Source organism: Lynx rufus, unplaced genomic scaffold (assembly GCF_022079265.1).
Source record: "Lynx rufus isolate CCGP_SWC_20201006 ecotype Redwood Valley unplaced genomic scaffold, mLynRuf1.p SCAF_2, whole genome shotgun sequence".
NCBI classification, from domain to species: domain Eukaryota; kingdom Metazoa; phylum Chordata; class Mammalia; order Carnivora; family Felidae; genus Lynx; species Lynx rufus.
This window is the reverse complement of record NW_025814834.1, coordinates 130,836,884-130,858,243: the sequence shown is the minus strand read 5'-3', so window position 1 is coordinate 130,858,243 and position 21,360 is coordinate 130,836,884. Positions and strand designations below refer to the sequence as shown.

The 21,360-nt window shown below is 39.1% G+C and overlaps 1 protein-coding gene across 6 annotated transcripts in view; it reads left to right on the top strand.

Moving 5' to 3' along the window:
* Positions 1 to 21,360, top strand: part of NTNG1 (netrin G1) — a 331,599-nt gene that overhangs the window by 276,955 nt on the left and 33,284 nt on the right. For 2 of the 6 annotated variants that reach the window (XM_047085218.1, XM_047085217.1), the window contains one exon: positions 10,555 to 10,689. The exons of 3 other annotated variants lie outside the window; for them this stretch is intronic. In XM_047085218.1, the coding sequence (XP_046941174.1) occupies positions 10,555 to 10,689 (135 nt within the window). Of the gene's footprint in view, positions 1 to 4,955; positions 5,124 to 10,554; positions 10,690 to 21,360 lie in introns of all 6 variants that reach the window. One more of the 6 variants, XM_047085216.1, reaches the window with a different exon arrangement.

The following is a 21,360-nucleotide window of genomic DNA, read 5'->3' as shown; positions in this document are numbered from 1 at the left end:
AGAGGCATGAGTTTAAGCATAACTTTCCTCTTGTGTCTGCCTGTGTTTTGCAAAAAATGGCACCTTTAGAATCGTCACATATTCACAGATACGTTCATTTGACAATGTTCATTGAGTGCCTAGCATGTGACAGATGTTTTGAGTTCTCTGGTTACATCTGTAAACATAACACAGTCCACACTCGTGTATTTATACTCAGAGTATGGGGGAAAAATTATTTTAAATATACTTTCCAGATACTATAAATTCTACAAAAAATTAAGTAGGATTAGGAAATTGAGGATTAGTATGTTTAGGCATTGCTGTTATTTCCAATAGAGTGGTCACAAAATTTTCTTTGAGCAGAAACCTAAGCACAAAGTGAGGAAGCAAGTCACAGGGATGTCTAGGGGAAGAGGATTCTACACAGAGGTAACAGCAAGAGCAAAGGCCCCAGGGAAGTCCCTGGCATGTTTGCAGAGCAACATGGAGGCTTTGTACAAGAGCAAGGAGGAAAGTGATTGCAGTGAGCCACCAGGGAGGCCAGGGGCCAGATCAATTGGGAATGAATGCATATAAGTTCTGTGTTTTATTCTGAATGGCATGGAAAGCCATTAGGATTATAAACAAAGGGATGTCATGACTGAATTTAAGTTTTGAAAGAGTCACTCTGACTGCTGTGTGGAGAGGAGGTATCACTAGCATGGAAGCCAAGAGAGCAGTTTGGGGACCATTGCAATAATCCAAGTGCCTTTAACTCAAGGTGACAGAGTAAGAGGTGGTGAGATTAGAGTGTATTTTAAAAGCATAGCCAAGAATATCTGCTGATTGACTGGTTGTCAAGGATGAGGAAAAAAAGACATGTCAAGAACAACATCAGGAATTTTGAGCTAAGCAATTGGAGGAATGGAGTTGCCATTTACTGAGATAGGGTGGGCTGCCTGGGTGAGTAGCAGGTTTGGGAAGGTTGACCTAAGAGCTCTGTTATGAACATGTTGAAGTTGAGATATCTAGTAAATGTCCAGGTGGAGACTAAGAATGCAGATGAGTGTGTCAGTCTGGAGGAAGTCTCACTAACTGAGGAGTTGATCTAGGCTGAAACAACTATTTTGGAAAGGTCAGCATCTAGATGATGTGTAAAGTCCGGAGACTGGGTAAGGAGCCCTAGGCTCTAGGTTGAGCCTAAAGGGCAAAGAGTTCCAAGAGCTAAGCCCTGAGTACCTGTGAGGAGAAAGGACCAAGAGGAAAAGAGAGGGAAAAACAATCATGGGTGGAGAAGAAGAAGAAGCAAGAGAAAGTGGTGACCCAGAAGTCCCCTGTTTTAGGAAGGATTTCCTGGCAGCCCTAAAGGTCCCTTTGAGACTTATGGTTATAAACTTAACATGAGACTTGTTTCAAAATAGTTGGAGAAAAACTCCAGCCACATTTAGCTGCTGGGGTGTAGGCATGGAGAGATGGAGAGGTGGATTTAAGCAGGATCAGGTTTTCCCAGGAGACTGATTGCGGTGGACACTCGGGGTCAAGGGAGATGAGAGTGTATGAAAGGAAGTCACTGTAAGGACGGACCATGGACTCCATACTTCGTAAGAAGGGAAAGGAGGACATGGCAGGTCAATGAGTTGAGAGATCAAAGAATTATTGAACGATTAGTATCATCCCTGCAGGGTCTTAATATGGTAATATAACTCAGACTACATCATTAATAATCATTCAAGGATTCTGTGCCTGTGTGGAAAGACTAGTTCCTAAAGAGTGGTAGATTAACAGAATACTGAAAAATAATACAGCAGCCTAATAATTACGTTTGAAATGCCTTGCATTTATACACTGCTCTCATGTTTTTCAAATCATTTTCAAAGATCTTTTTGTCATTTTACATTCTCAAATATATCGTGGCCAGAGAAGACAGCTTTATTGAAGTCTCAGAAGAATCTTAGAAGTCTTAAAAGAATCAAGTTGCTACCCTGTTTCCTAGATTAAAAGATATTTAAATATCCACTTATCTTCTAAAATAAATTTATTAATATTGGGCATTTAGCTGGTATGGTTCTATATATAATTATACAACTTACATTATTTATCTTCTCCTACCAAAATTAATAAATCGGTCTTCAAACAAGACCCAGAAACAAATAATGTCATTGTGGAAATGTATACTACTCATTGAATTCAGAGTAATAGTAGATGATAGTGTGACATTTGATGTGTCCATGGAGATTCATGGGCTGAGTCCTGAAAGTGTTGAACTTGGATATCTATAGATATGTTTTATTTCTTGGATAAAACTTTGTCAGATAGAGCTCAGCGTGTACTCTTGCCATTGCGCAGATCTTACAGAACCCTTCAAATACCCACAAAGGAAATGATTTATGAAACTTCTCTAGCCTTATTCTCTACACTTTCCCCAACTTCATACCTTTGCAGGTTCTATTCCCTTTTCACCTGAAATGCTCATCCCCCCTCCCCCAAACTTCTTTTTTCTAACAAACCCTACCTGCCCTCATGGAAGACCCATTGTTAAGTCCAGTGTTAAGGTAGTTTTTGCTAATTCCCCTCAAGTTAAATGACCTCCTCCTTAGATCACTTTGTGTCACTGTTTGGCTTTCTTAGCACATGCTCTTTTGTTTTCTAGTTATTCTAACCATATGTTTGTCTTACCCACAAAACTAGTTTTTTGACAACAAGGGCTTCTTTGTAGCTCCAGCTTTTTTCAAAGCTGGATAAATTATATTAGGTGCACCAAGGGCCAGCCTGGGATGGGGAATATGAGAAACAACCACCAAGGAACGTCTTCCAGGAGGGAGAGCCAGAGGACAGGGCTGTTGATGCCCATCCCTCAGCAGTTCCAGGCAGCTCTGAAGAAGTCCTTAGGAAGCAATTAGATTTGGAACTTGGGTCTCCTTCCTGAAACCACTACTCTTGGGTGGCTCTAGGCCAGAAAGGTTTTCCCTGTTCCAAATCCTCAACCAAGAAAGGCTCTAGAGACCTTTTAGGTTTCCTCGCAAGTCAGAATTGCCAGCATAAACAAGGTGTAACTCAGGGAGATATAGTGTATTGGAGTGATATGTTTGTTTTCTAAGAAAATTTAATTTGGTGATCTGTAATTCTATTATTTTTGTTGTTATTGTTTTATTATTATTAATATAGCATGCCTTAACTACTGCACAGGCCTCCTTCCCACTCTGCTCTTCCCCCTCTGCTTCCTCCTGATCCCAGCTCCCAACATGCGCGCGTGCACACACACACATACACACACACACACACACACACACACACACGCACACACACACACACACACACATGACAGAGCTATCCTCCCCTAAAGGAACCAGCTTGTCTTCAGGAGCCTCCCCTTCTTCTTGCTTCCCTTTTGAGTATCTAGAATCCCCAAGGTGCTGACCCTAATCTTGGTATCTTTCACTAGTCACTATATCCAGTGTCCTCCTCTGCTTTGATCCACATTTTATTTTTTTCTGTCAGGACCTTGACCCTCTGCTATAGCAATCAGCTCTGCACTAAATAAATCCACACCATTCCGATGAGTACCAGCATGTTTAAAAAAAATCCAGTCTCTCTTCCTTAATCTTCGTTATTCATTTTGACAGTGCTTATTCATTGTTACTCTGTTCATCAAATGCAATACTTCCAAAGTTTATCTAAGCCAAAAGAGTAACTCAGTCCCTTGCATAATGCCTGGCACATGGTAGATCAACCCAATAAAATATGGAATGAATGAATGAATGAATGAATGGGTTCAAGTAGTGGCTGTCTTTGGCTTCCTAGTGAGGTAAAATAAAGGTCAGACACTAAAAAGAGGAGTATTTTTGGATAAACTAAATAAAGGTTTTGCAGTATCACCGTTGACCTTCCTCATTAATATCCAGCTACACCTGCCCCCATATTTTGAGAAGACAAATTAGCTTCCCCACCTACTTACTTCTCCCGTCTTTTTTTTTCTTTTTCTATCTGATTTGATGGCGATTGCTACCGGTAAAGGCTTTGTCTTTACCACTTTTTTGAAAAATGTTAAATTAGATGAACAACTTCTTGCTTTAGCTGAGATGCAACCAAGAGAAAATGTAATCACTCCCCATCCTTCCCCACCTGCTCTCCTTCTCTTTCCCCATCTCCTTGTCTAGTTCTTCTCACCATCAGGACCTCAGCCTCAGAGGCATCTCCAACATTCTGGGAAAACAAAGAAAGGAAATCTGGGAGTACTGCATAATCACTAGCTGCCTAATCCTTCTTTTGTAGTGGACTCAGCTTGAAATTTGAATGAAAAGGAAATCTTCAGAGCACTTTTCCCATACAAATCATCTCTCTGTTTTTTGTATTTTCTCTCACACATAAACAAACATCATATTTGGCCTGATGAAAGGCTTACAAAGGCTGTCTTTCCTGTTAGCATTTGGAATAAAAATAGAGAATTGTTTAGTCCTCAAGATCCCTATTAAATTTGCCACAATTTCTGTGAAACCCTGACCGAGCTACTGTCTTAACATAAATGATAATGAGACTAAACAAAGGAGTCATGGGTGATGGCAGGCTCAGGCCCTAGATGCTCACATACTTCCCTCCCTTTTTTTAAGAGTGCAAATATGAAGAAAAAAATGGGGAAGTGATGTAAAGACAGTAAAGTTCTCAGTGTGCAAAAATTAGACTTTTGCATCAATGGCGACGGAGCCTTCCCAAATTTTAAAAGGTGTACACCTGCAAATGCTTCTGTTCATATTGTATGCCAAGAATTAACACTCTTCGGTCATGTTCTGAATGTCCAACCTTTCTATCCTGCTTGAAACAGATGCTACTTCCATGCCAGTCACAACCACCTGTGGTCGCCATGTGTCATGTTGCATCACATAGATGTAATGCCATTCTGCCATCTTTTCTCCACTCCTCATTTTATCCAAGCATGTAGTGTGCTATTACTCTGCTACTGTATACACTCTGTATACATTTCTGTTCTTCCTTGCAAGATTGTGAATGCTTCGGCCACTCCAATCGATGCAGTTATATCGATCTGCTAAATACAGTCATTTGCGTGAGCTGTAAACACAACACTAGAGGGCAGCACTGTGAGTTATGCAGGCTGGGCTACTTCAGAAATGCTTCTGCACAGCTGGACGATGAGAATGTGTGCATAGGTCAGTTCCATTATAATTTCAGCTATTGTTCTGTGCCTTTCGAGCTATGGGGAGCTATTCAAGGTGAAGAGGCTGTTAACTTGAACCATGGCTGAGCCAGAATGAACTTTCTCAATGGAGAAAACATCCTTGTGGTAGACTTAAAATTCTCTTGTGCCGGTTGAATTGGGGAATATATTCTGAATCCTTATGTTTTTGTTGCTTTAAATATGATGATCTGGAAATCTTGTTTAGAAGATGAAGAATTTTCTATCAATTATTCTTTCTTCCTTTTTTTTGCATGAAATCTTAAAACCTGGTAATATCAAACTGATCTTAAAGGCTTATGTTGTACATTCAACTTTTAAAATGGAAACTCATATATGGGACTTAATTATAGATATGAGAAATTAGGATAAACTCTTGCACGTAACTGGTAATCAACAAACATTGATTGATTAAAAATATTGCCAATTGGAATTGAAAATCATTAGCAACTGGTAATATAGAAGTTTGCCTGACTTTTCCATCCATAGCAAGGAAATTCCATTTATTTAATTTTCCTAGCCCCCCAAAGCAGAAGCAATTTCTCAGAACTATTATAGGCAATGAATTCTCATAGCTTCCAAGGTAAATAAGGAAAAACTGGGTCCACAGGATTCCCTTGAGTACTATCCCCTACCCACCATGACTACTGCTCAGGTCAACTGGAGAGAGAACCTGTTTTCACAGACAAAAAATTTCTCCCACCTTTTGCACAGTGGAACCAGTCTTTAAGAAAGGGAGCTGATGGAAAAATAAGAAAAAATAAATGGAATTTCACTTCATAATTTACTTTGAAGAAATGCATATATTTGAAATGGTCAAGGTACATGTGTGTCTGTTACCATACCAGTAGGTAAATACATTGGCAACTAATTTTCAAAATAGAATTTTTCACATAAAGACTAATGTAAATTTTTTAAAAATGCAGAAAAATGACAGGTGGTTTTTTTCATCAAAAAAGAAATCTAATCTGCAATTCTGAGATCATTGTCTTCTGATTAGGTCATCAAGATCATATGGCTACTTGCCCAGAATCCCATAAACTAGGTCTACAAGTTGTTGTGAATTCAGTTAGACCAAGTTTACATAATACTGTTAATATCTACAGTATGTTCTATTTTTCCAAATGCCTCCTTATTTATTATTTGTGAATTAGTGGAGAGATCACTGGACTTAGAGACCGGAGAGCTGGGTTCAAGTCCCATTTTGCTATTTAATAGCTGTATGTCTTAGGTAAGTCCTTTCAGAACTCCCAGTCAAACAAACTGGGATCATATGGAATGCCCAGGAAACACTTGGTAAACTGTGAACTGACTTGCAAATATGGTTTGTTTTTGTTTTTGTTTTGTTTTGTTTTGTTTTTAATTAATCCTCATTAACAAAACCAGGGGGGGTAAGTATTCCACTGATAATTTCCTCTATTTTCTAGTTGAGAAAAGTAAGGTGAAATGAACCAAATTATACAGCTTTAGCAAAGAGTTAGCTTCCTGACTTCAGAGCTTGAACATCTTCTCCCAGCTACCCTGACATAATTAGCAAAACTAAACTTGTCAGACTTTTTACTTAAACGGTATGCTTTTTGGATGACAGTAGCAATTCCACCATGAGTTTGTGAACAGTAGTTCAGTGGCCTTTATAACAATCGGGGTTACAAAGATTTGAGGCTATTAATAACCCAAAAGACATGTAGCTGTCTGAATTTTGAATGCAGAGCTACACTTCACTGAATGTCATTTGTAAAAATATATAAATGTCATACTATAAATACAGAAACAAGAGAAAAGGTAAAATAAATAGGAACACAGGAATAAAAATCATTTTCATAAAATACCTAAGATTAACATGTTTTACAGTGTTAATTTCATAGTATTTTAAACAAATCAGAGAAAAAGCCTTAAAAGAAAAGATTTTATTCCATAAAATTTCTAATAGCAGGTAACTTAACAATATCCCAAAGTGTTTTACTCAGAGTATTCTTTCTTATAAGCTTTGGCCTTTTTCCAGTCCTAAAGTAATTTTATGAAGTATAAAATCTGCACTTACTATTTAATTTTAAGAGGTTTAGTCCTGTTGTAAATCTATTTCTGATTATCTACAGGCAGGAAGGCAGCCTGTTTAGCTTTTGTCTTTTGAATAACATCAACTAGTGATGAAATATGAAAAAGCTGAATATACATTTCTTCTGCTGCCTAAAAAAATCAAGAGCATTTGTTATCTCCATTTCTAGACAGTTTGTTAGTTAAAATTATAAATCTTTGGGGAATTTTATTTTATTGAAGCAAACATGTTTCTATTCAGTATTTTATACTTTCCAAACCAAGTAAATTGGTAAACACAAAGATGAGAACTTTTAGGTACCATTAAAATTGGCTATAATATTCCCCCACATACCAAAATTCCTTAAATTGCTGCCTTTTTTCTAAGGCGTAAAATTGTTTGTAAAGAATGCATTGGAAAATGTAGCTAGCTGATATATTCTATAGTCTATCTTTTGTCTTTAGTCTATATATATGTACAATGAATCAATAACAATAAAAGCTATGTCCTATAAGAGCTACGGGTTCCACTTTCCCACTTGAAGAGCTGCCTACACACCAGGCTAAGGCTGGAGTTTGCTCTCTGAGGGCCATTGGTAGCCTGTGGCTCCCTATTGCCAAGGTTTGCCCTAAGGGAAAGCATGAACTTATTCACTCTTTTCCACAGTTAAGCTCCCCAAAGGGCTTGAGCCAGGACTGAGAATTAAATTGAAGAGCATACATCACAAATAACTGAGTTTAATACCTTTTTGTATAGAAAGCATTAATGAAAATGAATGGATATTTACCCAATTCACTTTCACAGAATTAAGCACCAATCTCAGAAAATTTGAACTTCATCTAAGTCTTCTCCAAATTTAAGGGGGAAAAGAGGCATTTTGCCATCTCTTCAACAAATGACAATGAAATCCACCACACTGGCTGTGAGGGAACAGGCCAAATCTCGACAAAATATAGACTGCATTGAAGTACATGTCGTAAACTATTTGCGTCATTTTATATTATGACAAATATAAAATGCAGGCTATTCTGTGTTGCCACAGTGGTTGCTGCTTATTGGTTACTGGTGAATTTCCCCATTTTCATACAAATTCCAAGCACAGCCATGTCTCCAAAGATGCATGTAATTACCCTGTATTACGCAGCAATTACATGAAGATGACACCCTTGCATGCTTCTGTTTCATATAAACTCAAGCATTAAGCAGGAAGTTAGAGGATATGTGATTCATGACCTTGGATAATCACTGCTAATAATCTCTGGTAACAAGCTTGACATCAGAATGAAACACAGGGTTCAGCATTTGCTACTAAATGTATCTCAAATTATGAAGTATTGTCTTTTTATTCCCCTTGAAACCCAAGATCAGGTAGTCAGAGGTACCTTCTATAGACAGGATACTTCTAATACCTATAAATCAATTGTACTGTAACTTTTTAATCAAACCTCCAAAGTATTTCATGTTATTTTTTAGCCTAACAGTCCTGCATATTCTTCCTGGTTTAATGTAATAAAATATAATACTCCAAGGCCATCACCAATATCTACCATTGACCATGGTATTCTTTAAAAAACTAAGTTATTTGTACATAAGGTGGTAAACCTCTCCTTGTCACTTATTTTCCCTACTGTTTGTATAACATAACACTTATCACCCTTCCTGTGACAATCACTGGTTTAGGTGTCCCATGTTTAAAAAAAAAATTGTTTACTTTCTTTGCATCTAAATCCTTATATTAATATAATTGCTATGGGCTAAATGACTAGACTGGTGTGTGGATTCCTGTTGGCTAGATATAACTCTACTCCCTGGTTTGCAAAATGCTGGTGACTCACTGTCAACTTATGAACTCGAAATAGTAAGAAACATTAAATGTTGAATAAGTATAAGCACAGACTTATAGTATAAATATGTACACAAAACATTTTAAAACCATACAAAATTACTATTTAAAAAAATCTTTTTAAACAACTCCCATGTACACACATTAAAATAGAAAATGATGACTTAAAATAAAACTCTAGTTATTAAATACAAACCAAGCCAGGCAAGGAGGGAACATTTTAGTTTATTTAGTTTTATTTTTACCTGCATATGTCACTATCACTATTAGTCTTATCAATGCTTATATCACCATAATGCAGAACTCAAAAATTGACTAACGTGAAATAAATCATAATCGTAAGGTCTTCCACATTTTCTGAAGACATTCTCCAGTCAATTCCTGTAGTAAAACCAGAACAAAATGTCCAGTCCTCTCTATAACGTTAAACCTTGAATCTCTGTTGCCAGTCTAAAACACTAAACTTGATGCTGTTAAGCTAAAGCTCTCAGGGCTTCCGTTGGTTGGTTGGTTGGTTGGTTGGTTGGTTGGTTGGTTGGTTGGCTGGTATGATTTTACTGGTTTTTTAACCAGAAAACCTTTTAATAGGACCCTTTTAGTATAAAGGAAACTGAGAGACAGCATAATGACTTGTCCAAGATTATACAGTGGGGTAACAAGGAAAGAAACTTTGGCCCCCAAGTCCCCAAAGCTGCAAACTAGCTGTTATTACCTTTCAAACTAAAGGAAACCTAAGGAATCCCCACTGTTTCAGCTAAACAGAGTTTCAGAAGCAAAAGTATCCTGTATAAGAGTGTGTGAGGAATCCAGAAAACACTCTATTTACTCTTCATTGGACAAAGTTGTTTTGTCCTGCCAGGAGACATTATGATGAAATATATGTCTCAAATTATGCCTATGTTGAAATTTACTTGGGATTACAAAATTTATTTTTCTTTCATGATTGTTAATCTAGGCTGCATAAAAACCATACTAACATGCCTAGCAGATAGAGTATCTAAAAGCTCATACCAAACAGTATATATATAAATAAGTTAAAGTGCTTTCCCATATCATAAAGTAAAAATGCCTTTGAGTGAACAAAGTGCATTCATATTGCACTTTAAAAATGTTCAGCAGTTCTCAAATATTGAGTGTAACAGATAAGGCCATTTGAATAATTTAAAACAGATTTTACACTGATGGCATATTGATTTATCCTTGATATACAAACTTCTCATGGTGTTCATTAAACCATCTAAAAATGCCCTAACAAATGGAATCTCTATTATGATCTGTTAGCCATGAAGAGCATAATGTCTTATTTCCTGGGAAGTTTTCAGTTAATTTCCTCCCATATCATAAAAACAGCATCACAGAAGGCTGAGGAAATAAATAAAGGGGCCTGAGATAGCTGTATTTGCCAAAGCATTTCATTAGCGGACATCTTTCTTTAAGTAAGCGATGCATTTAAGTGACGCTCCTGTGTTGATAACCTATAAGCCATGCAGACTTGTCTCCAGCCTGTGTGTTGTCTTGTTTCTACAGAGTGTTATTGTAACCCTTTGGGCTCAGTCCATGATCGTTGTAATGGCTCAGGATTTTGTGAGTGTAAGACGGGAACGACAGGGCCTAAGTGTGATGAGTGTCTGCCGGGAAATTCCTGGCACTACGGCTGTCAACGTAAGTAACTCTGGGAGCTGCCCTCTGCCTGCTGCAGCATGGCTGATCTGCTTGTCCAGGCCGGTGTGTGCAGCTTCTCAGAGCAGAAAAAGACCCAAGCCACTGACAAGCTTTAAAAGCTACTTAAAGCCCCAGCCTATGTATAGGAGAGAGAGCAATCCATCAGCTGTCCAGCCAGCTTCTTTGAAGCCCATCTTCTTCTCCTCTGAATGCAGGAGCAACTTATATTGAAATATTGTACTCAGATCCATGTACCTGGCCAGACCATAAATTAAGTGGCACAATAGGGACCCAGCGTGGAAATCCTCACCGCAAAATGAAGGGTGATGTGAATGTGGTTAATATATTTCTTGAACTGAAAGCTACCTCAAAGCTCCAGAGTTCATAAATTAAATGATATCTACATAACTTATTACCACCCCTGCTCTCACACCCATCACTGAATCTTAACCAGAAACCTAAGGGTAATAAATCTAAGGGATATTTAAATGCCAGGGTAAAATAATGAAAAAAATCAATATTGATTTTAAGCCTCTGAGGTTAGGCACCATGCAGTGAAACTTAGACAGATGCCATTTGGTTCAGCCTCATTTCTCTGAGGATTATCAGACCTTCTTAAAAGCTTGTCAGGCAGGTGGCATGTCGGTGTATTCGGGGAACAGAAATTTTAAAATGTGAGCAGAAGCTTCCTTCTGTCATTCATAACCTTTTCTGCTTTTTCATTATGCACTAACTTGTGAGTCTATCCATACACATTTAGCTTACTAATATTAAAGAGCCACCAGGCAAATCCTCTAGAGCAGTGCAGTCCAATAGAAAATTGTGCAAGCCACATATGGAATTTTAAGTGTTTTGTTACCCACATTGAAAAAGAAACTGAGTTTAACATCTTATTTTATTTAACCCAAATATCTCAAGTAGTATCATTCAACATAAAATCAACATCAAAACTATTAAAGATACGTTTTTTCCATACTGTATTTAAAATCAAGTGTGTGTTTTATTCTTACAGAACATCTCAATTAGGACTGACCATATTGCAAGGCCTAATAGCCACATGTGTCTACCATATTGGACAGCACAGCTCTAGACATTTTTTGTTTGTTTGTTTTTCTGCCTTTTTGGGATTGTTTTGTTTTGTTTTTGTTTTTGTTTTTGCTTACTTTTCACTTGAAAACAATGTCAGCATGCAGAAGCTGTCTAAAGCTAAGTCCAGGGCCTTACAGAATATTTCACCAGCCACTCGTCAAATTTATACTTATCTGTAAGCTACCCTTCTACATAATGTAAAGCCAAAGTGAAATTAATTGCCATCCTATTGTCATGGGCGGCAGAAAACTGTGGTGATAGTTTGAGAAATTTGCCATTGAGTATGCCAAGGTTAATATGGGATCAAGGAGCTGGAGGTGAGCATCTCCAGCCATGCTGGAGAGGAGCATTAGAAGACAAATAGTCAGAAGTCATGCAGCACACCTGCACATGAGCTCTGCATAAGGCCATGGTTAAAAATCCTACATGCTATAGATTCCTAGAAGGCACCTTAGGGGTATGGATGACTTGGTGGATCCCAAGGACCATATGAGGAGCCAGGACTCAGCGGACAGTCATTGGTCCTGGAACATCTGGATGTGGAGGTCCAGAGAATGCCAGCAGCCAAAAGGAGAGAAGGAGGGACAAAGGAAGGACCCAAAATAGGTCCAAGACTCAAGGCATAAGGCATAAGACTTTACAATTAAGACACACTTCTCTAAAAGAAAGATCCATGTAAATTTCCTGATGCAACAGGACCTGAAGAATGGGTTCCTGTAGTATAATCAGAGAAAGACATTAGAGAGGAAAACTAATCTAGCCTTAGGGGAAATATATCTCAAAAAGGTCCTAACTTGATTTTTCTGTATTAATTATTGGAGTATTATAAACCGATATAATGTCATCAAATTTTCCCTTCTGGAATTGGAAGACTGTATTACACGTGGCCCTACCACATAAAGGCTGTGCAATATAGAAAACTCTGTACCTCAGCTCCAGCATCTCACATCCTTGGTATGTATGGATAAATGAGATTATGGAAGCAAATGCTTTATCCTCTTGAGTATTTCTTGAGTACCTTCCATGAATTAGACATTGAGGTAACAGTAGAGGCTACAAGGATGAAGAAAGATAGCTGCTGTGGACATATAGGCATGGAGTTCACAATCTGAGGTAAGAGGCTAACCTGCAACCCAATGATTATGAAAGAAGATAATCAGAACTAAGAAAGACCTATAGGTGTGCTTTTAGTGAAGCCCGGGTGGGAATTGTAAGGCTTCCCAAAGAAGTGACATTTGATTCAGTACTGAAGGATTAGTAGGAGCTTTACAGGAGGGAATTTCTTGAGCAAAAGTGAGTGAGCTAACCCACTATGTTCCAGAAATACCAAATAGTTTTGATGTGATGGGGGATGAGGGGTGTGTGTGTGTGTGTGTGTGTGTGTGTGTGTGTGTTTGTGTGTGCACGCGCATGCATGTGTGTATGTGTTGGGAGGGAGGGAAGATGTTGAAAAGGCAACCAGAGACCAGATCATATGGCTTCATGAACACTAAGCTGAGGAATTTCTTCTCACTGGGGAGGAGACAGACATGGAATCCATCATACAGTTTTAAGCAGAGGAATGAAGTTGTCAGATTTTGTTTTAGAAAGATTATTCTGGCTGCTCTGTAAAGGAAGGACTGGAACAGGATGAGATGGGATTTGTTATATAAATTTAACATATTTCAAATACACCTTTGAGTATGCAATAGCTTTTTCTCACTCTGAAATATCTTTTCCTTCCCTCAGACCCACCCACATAGGGCTGATATTCTACATAAAAATATAGAAGTTCTGCTGTCAGTTGATAAATGGCTATGGCATGAGGATCCTTAAGTGCCTTCCCCAGGATCTCTCAGACCACCCCCAAGATCCAGCAACTACTAGGGTAATACCTGTCATAGTAAGGTGCCTCCAGCACCAGTATTATATAACAGATATCATTCTAATTAGTTGGCGATTATAGGTTGACAAATATTTTTCATATCACTCTGTGTCTGCACACACATGAATGTACTAAAAATAAGTCCCTCAAGTCAATTCTCTCTTTCTCTCTTCCCTCCACCCTCCTCCCCACCCTACCCCCCACACTTCTACTGAGATGAACCCATCCTTGAGTTAGCCACATTATCAGTGGCAGTAATTAACCTGACAACAAGAAACCAATGCCAAGAAGAAAGCAGTGGTAAATAGGGCTGGCAGTGGTGCTGGTAGCCATGAGCAGGGAGGAAGCAGACACACTTATGCTCTGGGTTTGAATTTCACCTCCACCTCCTACTACCTGCAAGACTTAGAGGAAATCATTTGGACTCTCTAAGCACAGTTTTTCGTCTTAAAATGGGGGTATACTAGGACCTAATACATATGATAATTGTGAAAATTCAAGGAAAGTAATGAATGTGGACTTTATGGTACATAGTAAGCACTTGATTATTATTATTTAATTCCAAGCACATGTTGATGTGTCAAAATGCTAGGCAAGAATCTGTGTTTAAAAGTTATTGTACAGTGATAGTGCAGAACATCAGCAAGCTGGGCCACTATTGAAATTCCAAACTGTGGACTTAGGAAGTTCTAAAAAGCCCTTTATGATAAGCAAGGCTGATTTAAGGGATTGAAGCAAAGCTGACCCCAAAAACAATGCTATGGCTTCAGCAGGCGAAATGAAGAACTCTAGGTTCACAAGTGAACCTTCTCCCTCAGGGGGCCACCGATTGTGTGCTCCATAAATGTAAGCTGCTCTCTCTGACATAAAAGGTGAAACACTTGAAAACCATTGGAATGAATGGTCTTTAGACAGCATGGAGCACACCCAATCTAGGAGAGAAAGGAGAAAGAAAAAGATTTCAAGGACACCAAGCAGAATCTAAATTAGTGTTGAGGTTACTAATAGAAGAATGAGATGTTGAGGAGAAGGAAGGTTTTTTTTATGTGCCCCTCTGAAGTTAGTGAAGAGGGATGAACCACATCCCAGAGAATAAAGTTAAACCATCCAAAAGGAAACCACGTTCCATGCTTCACATAAAACACGGAGGGTTAACATGTATTGGGAAGTAATGAAACACTTGTTCTAAGGAGATGGACATAGGGGAGGTTGGGGGTATTTTGGTTTGGAAAATTGAATGGAAATAGCCACACATAGAACCAATGAGGCTGAAGAGAAGGTGTGTCATTTCCCTGGAGGACATATAAGACACATTAGAATATCATGCAGTATATATTAAGCTACCAAGTATCTCCCATTTTTACCTAGTTTATATGAATACTAATGGTACTTTCAAAAGAACTTATAGTCTGAATATTTGGACTAAAGTCCAAAGATTTGGTAACATAGTTCAGTGTTATGATTTTGGAAGATAACAGAGCATGTAGGAAATCAAGAACTAAGTACATATAGCAAGGGGAAGGCTGAGATTCAGTTGCTGGATCATGGCCTACAATATCAGAATATGGGTTCTTGGAAGGGATCAGTACATATATTACTGTGAATAGAAAAATGAGTGTTTAGCAGAAGACTCAATGGCCTGATCAAGAAGATTTTTAATTAAGTTTGAGTAGGGTATTGTGAAAATACCTTTATAAAACTGTAAAAACTGAACACTGTGGCAAACCAGAGTTAAGAAAAGAAGACAACAGTTATTCTCAGAAGAATAAGGGAAAGTTGGGGAACAATACTCTATGGCTTAGATGTTTTCCTTCCCAGAGAGAGCACAATAGTTATATTCATTTTCTACTGCTACTATAGTAAGCTACCAGAAACTTAGTGGCTCAAAACAACAGAAATGTATCTCTTAAAGTTCTGTATTTAGGAGTCCAACAATAATCTCACTGGGCTAAGATCGAGCTATTGGCAGAGTTGTGTACCCTTCTGGAGGTTCTAGCAGCAAAATCTTTTTCCTTGCCTTTTCTAGCTTCTAGAAGCCACCTGCATTCCTTTGCTCATGCCCCCCTCCCTCTACTTTCAAAGCCAATAACTTTCTATCTCTCTTTGCCTTTCTTCCATTATTACATCTTTCTCTGACCACAGCTGGGAAAGGATCTCCACTTTTAAGGACTCATGATTAGATTGGGCACACACAGATAATCCAGGATAATCTCACTACCTCAAGGTCCTTATGTAATTTCTCTGTAAAGTTGCTATTGCCATGTAAAAGAACAGGTTATTAGGATATAGACATCTTTGAGACGACAGTCAACATTGCCTACCACAATAATCATTGATAATGTCAATTTTTTAATGCCAAGGATAAATACGCAGGCATCATGGAGATGGAATGTAACTCATGCTCAGAATAAACATATGCAAGAATAAAACTAACTTGAAAAAAATACGTTATAGGGTTAGAAAAGGTTGCCATGGGTCGAGAAGGTATAGAGTCACATTATGAATTAGAAGATAGAAACAGTGAAATATTTTTCAGTCAAGACCAAGAAGCTTATATAAAAGGTATTGTAAAGTGTATTATAGACCACACAGCTATTTGGAAGATACAGATATTTTTCAAAGCCAAATTAGAAAATCTAGATGCTCTGGAATCTTCCAAAATGAGGGAATTCAGATACCAAGATATTTGTTAAAAGATGTGGTCTACTAATTGTTGACTTGCATTGACAAGAGTGGAAAAAGGAGTCAGGAAACTAGTATTACCACTGGGTTAGTACAGAGATGGTAGTATCACATAAGTGAAGAAATGTTAATAAAAACCTTTAAGGGACATTGTCCCAAACCTTAAGAAAAGTTCAAAATATCCTTGAGGGGCGGGAGTAAGATCTTAGACCCTTATTAAACACACACACACACACACACACACACACACACACACACGCTTTTTTTTTTTTTAAGAAATAAAAGAAAAAATTGTTCCCAATAGATGACCTAAAATAGAAGACTTCTAAAATAACCAACATGGCTATCCAAGGGTTCCCAACAGGGTTTTGACAAACATTTAATCCTCACTGTGTGCCATACACTGTGCTGCAAATTAAGGCTAAAAAATAGAAGTTGCAAAAATGTAGGATGGTATAAAGTTGTGTTCACAGTTGCTTAGGTCACAAAGATGTGGCAATCTCAGCTCACATTCAAGCTCAATTCTAGATAGCAGTATGTCATGAGCAGCAAAGAAGCTAACACAACTTGAGGCTGAACAAAGACCAAAAGAAGTTATAGTCCTTCTGACATGTGCCCCAAGCAGCCCACGTCAAGAGTCTAGTCCTGGGAGACCACATAATAATGCAGCAGATAGTGATGTAGGAGAGTTCCATCTTTGGTGAAGGGATTTTCATAAAGCAAGCTGAAGCAGGTTGACACATGTCAACCAGGGTTCAGAGGGCTCTATGTAACAAGTGGACATGTTGGTTCAGGAAGATAGAATGGAGACCAGTAGGTAAAAGAGAGAGGTGGGTCTCAGCGTTTTCCAACAACTACTCTCCCCAGCTGTTTTAAGAATATACAGTAGAGTGCCTTGGGTAATGATAAATCCGCAGACTCTGGAAGAGTTCAGAGAGAAGCTGGATGGGCTCCTGTGAGTGATGCTTTTGGGAGAGTTTCTGCCTGAATGAATAGTTGAGTGAAAGGACCTCTAGGACCTTTCCAGCTTTTTGGCTCTAGTAGACCAAGTCAGTGGGCCAAGGGAAGGCATCATGAGATACCTCAAGTTGTATTAAGAACTAGTTTGGCCATTCAGCTGTCCTCTGTGCTCTTGCCTTTCCTTACCAATGGGTAGATTCTCATGCTTCTCACTGGCCATGTTCTCCATCCTCACTTCTTGGTAAATCCTTTTTTTCTAGAAACTAACTTTTCTCCTACTATAGATCAGGATTCTTTCTTTTATTTTCTTTTTTAATTGTTGTTTTGTTTTGTATGAGATTAACGTCTACAGGCCTGTCAACTTGTGATCATTAAGATGATGCTTCCAATTGCTTCACTGAGATGAAGATTATACCTCCCTGGACAAATACTGTGAACCTAACTTGTAACTTTTCAATTGCCTCCAGTTGCAGTGACCTGCTATTTGCTGTGTTACATTAAAACATCCAATTCACATTTCACCAGTTGACCCACATTTTGAATCCATTGACAGGTGGCACGTCACTTAAACAAGGATGTCCGTGATGCTTCAGCGCATTTGCAGGCCCAGACATATGATTTCACTCATTTTGGCTCTTGCATCTCTATCACTAAATGTGAATGGCATCACTGAATCCAAGTTTTTAATTTCCTTGCTAGCAACTTGAACAACAGTCTCATCTCCCTTGCTGAGCACCACATACATAACAGTGATGAAAAGTAAATAGTTGGAAGGGTACTTGATGTTACTGTTGTTCAACTCCTAAGGGTGGGAAGGAAGTGCTCATTAAACAGAACCAGTAGGAGCCTCCCTGAGGTAATTTAAAAAGGAAAATATTAGGACGACAGAAGATAGAAAGTGGCAATTTGTAGGCATTACAAATAGGCTTGGTAGTCCTCCTGGGGAGAAAAGGCTCATTTTGTCATCTAGAAGAGCAAACCCCAGGGTTGCTCTCAGTTGTGAAATTTCTCCTGATTCAGCAGGACGTGGCCACAGCAGTCCGTCATGCTAATAGCCATCACTTTCCAGTTCCAGTCCTGTTTCCCTTCCATTCTTAGCATAACTTTAATTTGGGATTGGGAGAAAAATCCCACCAATCTCCAGTACATCAGGGACCTGATGCCACCCATGAACAGGGGAGCCAAGGCTTACCCTCATGCCATGGAAAGTGCTGTCCCCCTTCACATTACTAATGACTCCATTTGGAGCAACCATTAGAGGCAAAGGCTGGGGCAGCTTGAAAGGAGTGCCTTGTTCAGAATTCCCTTCACAGTTGGATCATATCCTAAGTATGTTCAAAATCAAAACCTGTGACTCTCGAATTGTTAGAGCTTGGCATAAGACAGATACAGATGGTGGGTATACTAACAGCAACTCCAGACCACTTCCTGACATTCTGAGGTTTGCCTGCTACTCAGCTACCCTGTGCTCAGCTCAGAGTGGGGCCTCAGTTCTGACCTCAATAAGAAACATTCCATATTTACTTGGCAATCCATATGAATTTTCCCCCTTTATTTGAAGAGAATTTTGAAAATGACAAGAATGCCCAAACTCTACAATTTTACACCACTGTACAAGTTAAACAGTGAAAGGTGTGTGAAATGCCAAAACTCATGGAGAAATGCGGGTACAACTCTATCTACTAGTGTCCCAGATTCAAAGCAACAGCCTGGTCCTATCTGATAGTGAGATGATCGAGAGGCCAAGAAGAAATACAATACATGAAGTTCTTTCCTTACTTTAGACAATACATAAATGGAGTTTCACCTTGAGCCACTCTTTACCCACTAGTGAGTGTTGTGTGTGTGTGTGTGTGTGAGAGAGAGAGAAAGAGAATCTCAAAATCTTCTGAGGCTGTGTATATAAAGGTAATGTCTATGTGTATAAATCAGCCCAATTGTAAAAGGGCCGCCCCACTTGAAATTTGTGGGAGAAAAAATTTTATGTAAGTGAAAAATCAGTCCTCAGCCCCCATCAAACAGAATTCTGGGGTAGAGGAGCCACAGATAAACCAGGGTAGCTAGGGTTCCTGATAACTAAATTTTAGAAGTCAACACAATGAAATCAGGGATCCTGATTCTGGGTGTGACTGCTACCAGCTCTCCAACGAATGTTTGTTCCACACCTCAGCCTTTTCTGTGCATCTCCTGTGAAATCCTCAGGCTCCTTGCTGGTTTGAAATTCTGTGATCCTGAAACCTCACAAATGGTTTGACCTACTTGCATTTGGGCCAATTTCTGAGGAGTAATAACTATTTTAAAATAATAAAAGTTGTTATTTATTGTACATTTTATGTGTGTCAGAAATACGTATGCATTATCTCATTCTACAAGGGAGGTTAAGATTATCTTCCATATTTTGTAGACAGAAAAACCGAGATTTTTTTTTAATTTTTTTTAATTTTTTTTTCAACGTTTATTTATTTTTGGGACAGAGAGAGACAGAGCATGAATGGGGGAGGGGCAGAGAGAGAGGGAGACACAGAATCGGAAACAGGCTCCAGGCTCTGAGCCATCAGCCCAGAGCCTGACGCGGGGCTCGAACTCACAGACCGCGAGATCGTGACCTGGCTGAAGTCGGACGCTTAACCGACTGCGCCACCCAGGCGCCCCAAAAACCGAGATTTAAAGAGGGCAATCCCTGCCCCCGCCAAAATGGCAAACCAGTTATTAGCAAATATTTATTAATTGAGTTTGCTGCAGCATTTTATAGGATTTTGTCATTTTTACTTCGAACATGGAGACAGAGACTTTGGTGATTTACTCCAGGGATCATCATGCATTTTCTAGGAAGGGTCAGATAGCAATTATTTCAGGTTTCCTGGGCCACACAGTCTGTTGCAACTACTCACCTCTGCTGTTGTAGCCCCGAATCAGCCCAACATGATGTTGAAATGAATGCGTGTGTCTATGTTCCAATCAGACTTTGTTTATGGACACTGAAATTTGAATTTCATATGTTTTCACACGCCATGGAATATTATTCTCCCTTTGATTCTGTTTCAATCACGTAAAAATGTAAAAAACATTCTTAGTTCATAGGCCATAGTAAACAGGAGACAGGCTCCATTTGGCCTGCAGACCATAGTTTGATTTATTTCAAGCTCACACAGCAGTTAGAAATAAAAAAGCAGAGGACCTGTTTAATAAAGCGGAGAGAGTATGAAGCAGGAGACAGAAGAGGACATTAAGAAAAAACGCACACATTTCATTAAAGTGTGTCTTCTATCTTGATATGGGTATCACGGGGGGCTGGTCTAACTGATTCATATTTACCAGGCCCTAATTGACCTTAAGAAGAAAGTTAGGATTTCCAGAAACATGAAGGCTGCAATCATATAATTTCCAGGACAAGATCACAGGCGTAGTCAGTGCCAGCCGTTTAAAGGCTTACAAGCCAGCCGAGTCAATTTAGCATCAATTTAGTACAATCAGCAACTAATGAAAGAGAAGTCAGGGTGGCCATAATACAATCAGGATTGCTCATGTTGGTGTAAGGAATCATTCTGTTGCATTCTACAGGAACAACCCATCACCTTGAACATCAGCAAAAAGCTCTACTAAGGGAGAATTATAGGGGCGCCTGGGTGGCGCAGTCGGTTAAGCGTCCGACTTCAGCCAGGTCACGATCTCGCGGTCCGTGAGTTCGATCCCCGCGTCAGGCTCTGGGTGGATGGCTCGGAGCCTGGAGCCTGTTTCCGATTCTGTGTTTCCCTCTCTCCCTGCCCCTCCCCCGTTCATGCTCTGTCTCTCTCTGTCCCAAAAATAAAAAATAAAAATATAAAAAAAAAAATTATAGTCAACCTTCAGTTTTCCATTGCTGCAAGGTGGGAGAAGAGGCATGCGTTAATACAGCACAGTTGACTATCTCGATGTAAATTCCAATGAGACTGGATTTCATTGAAAACAGGCACATACACGCAGAAATTCAGGCCCGTACACGATTCATCTGTTCCATGTCCAACTTCAGTCACCGACTCATCCTCATAGATAGCAGTCAAGATCATCCAGACATTGCTGGATGCTTTAAAACAGAA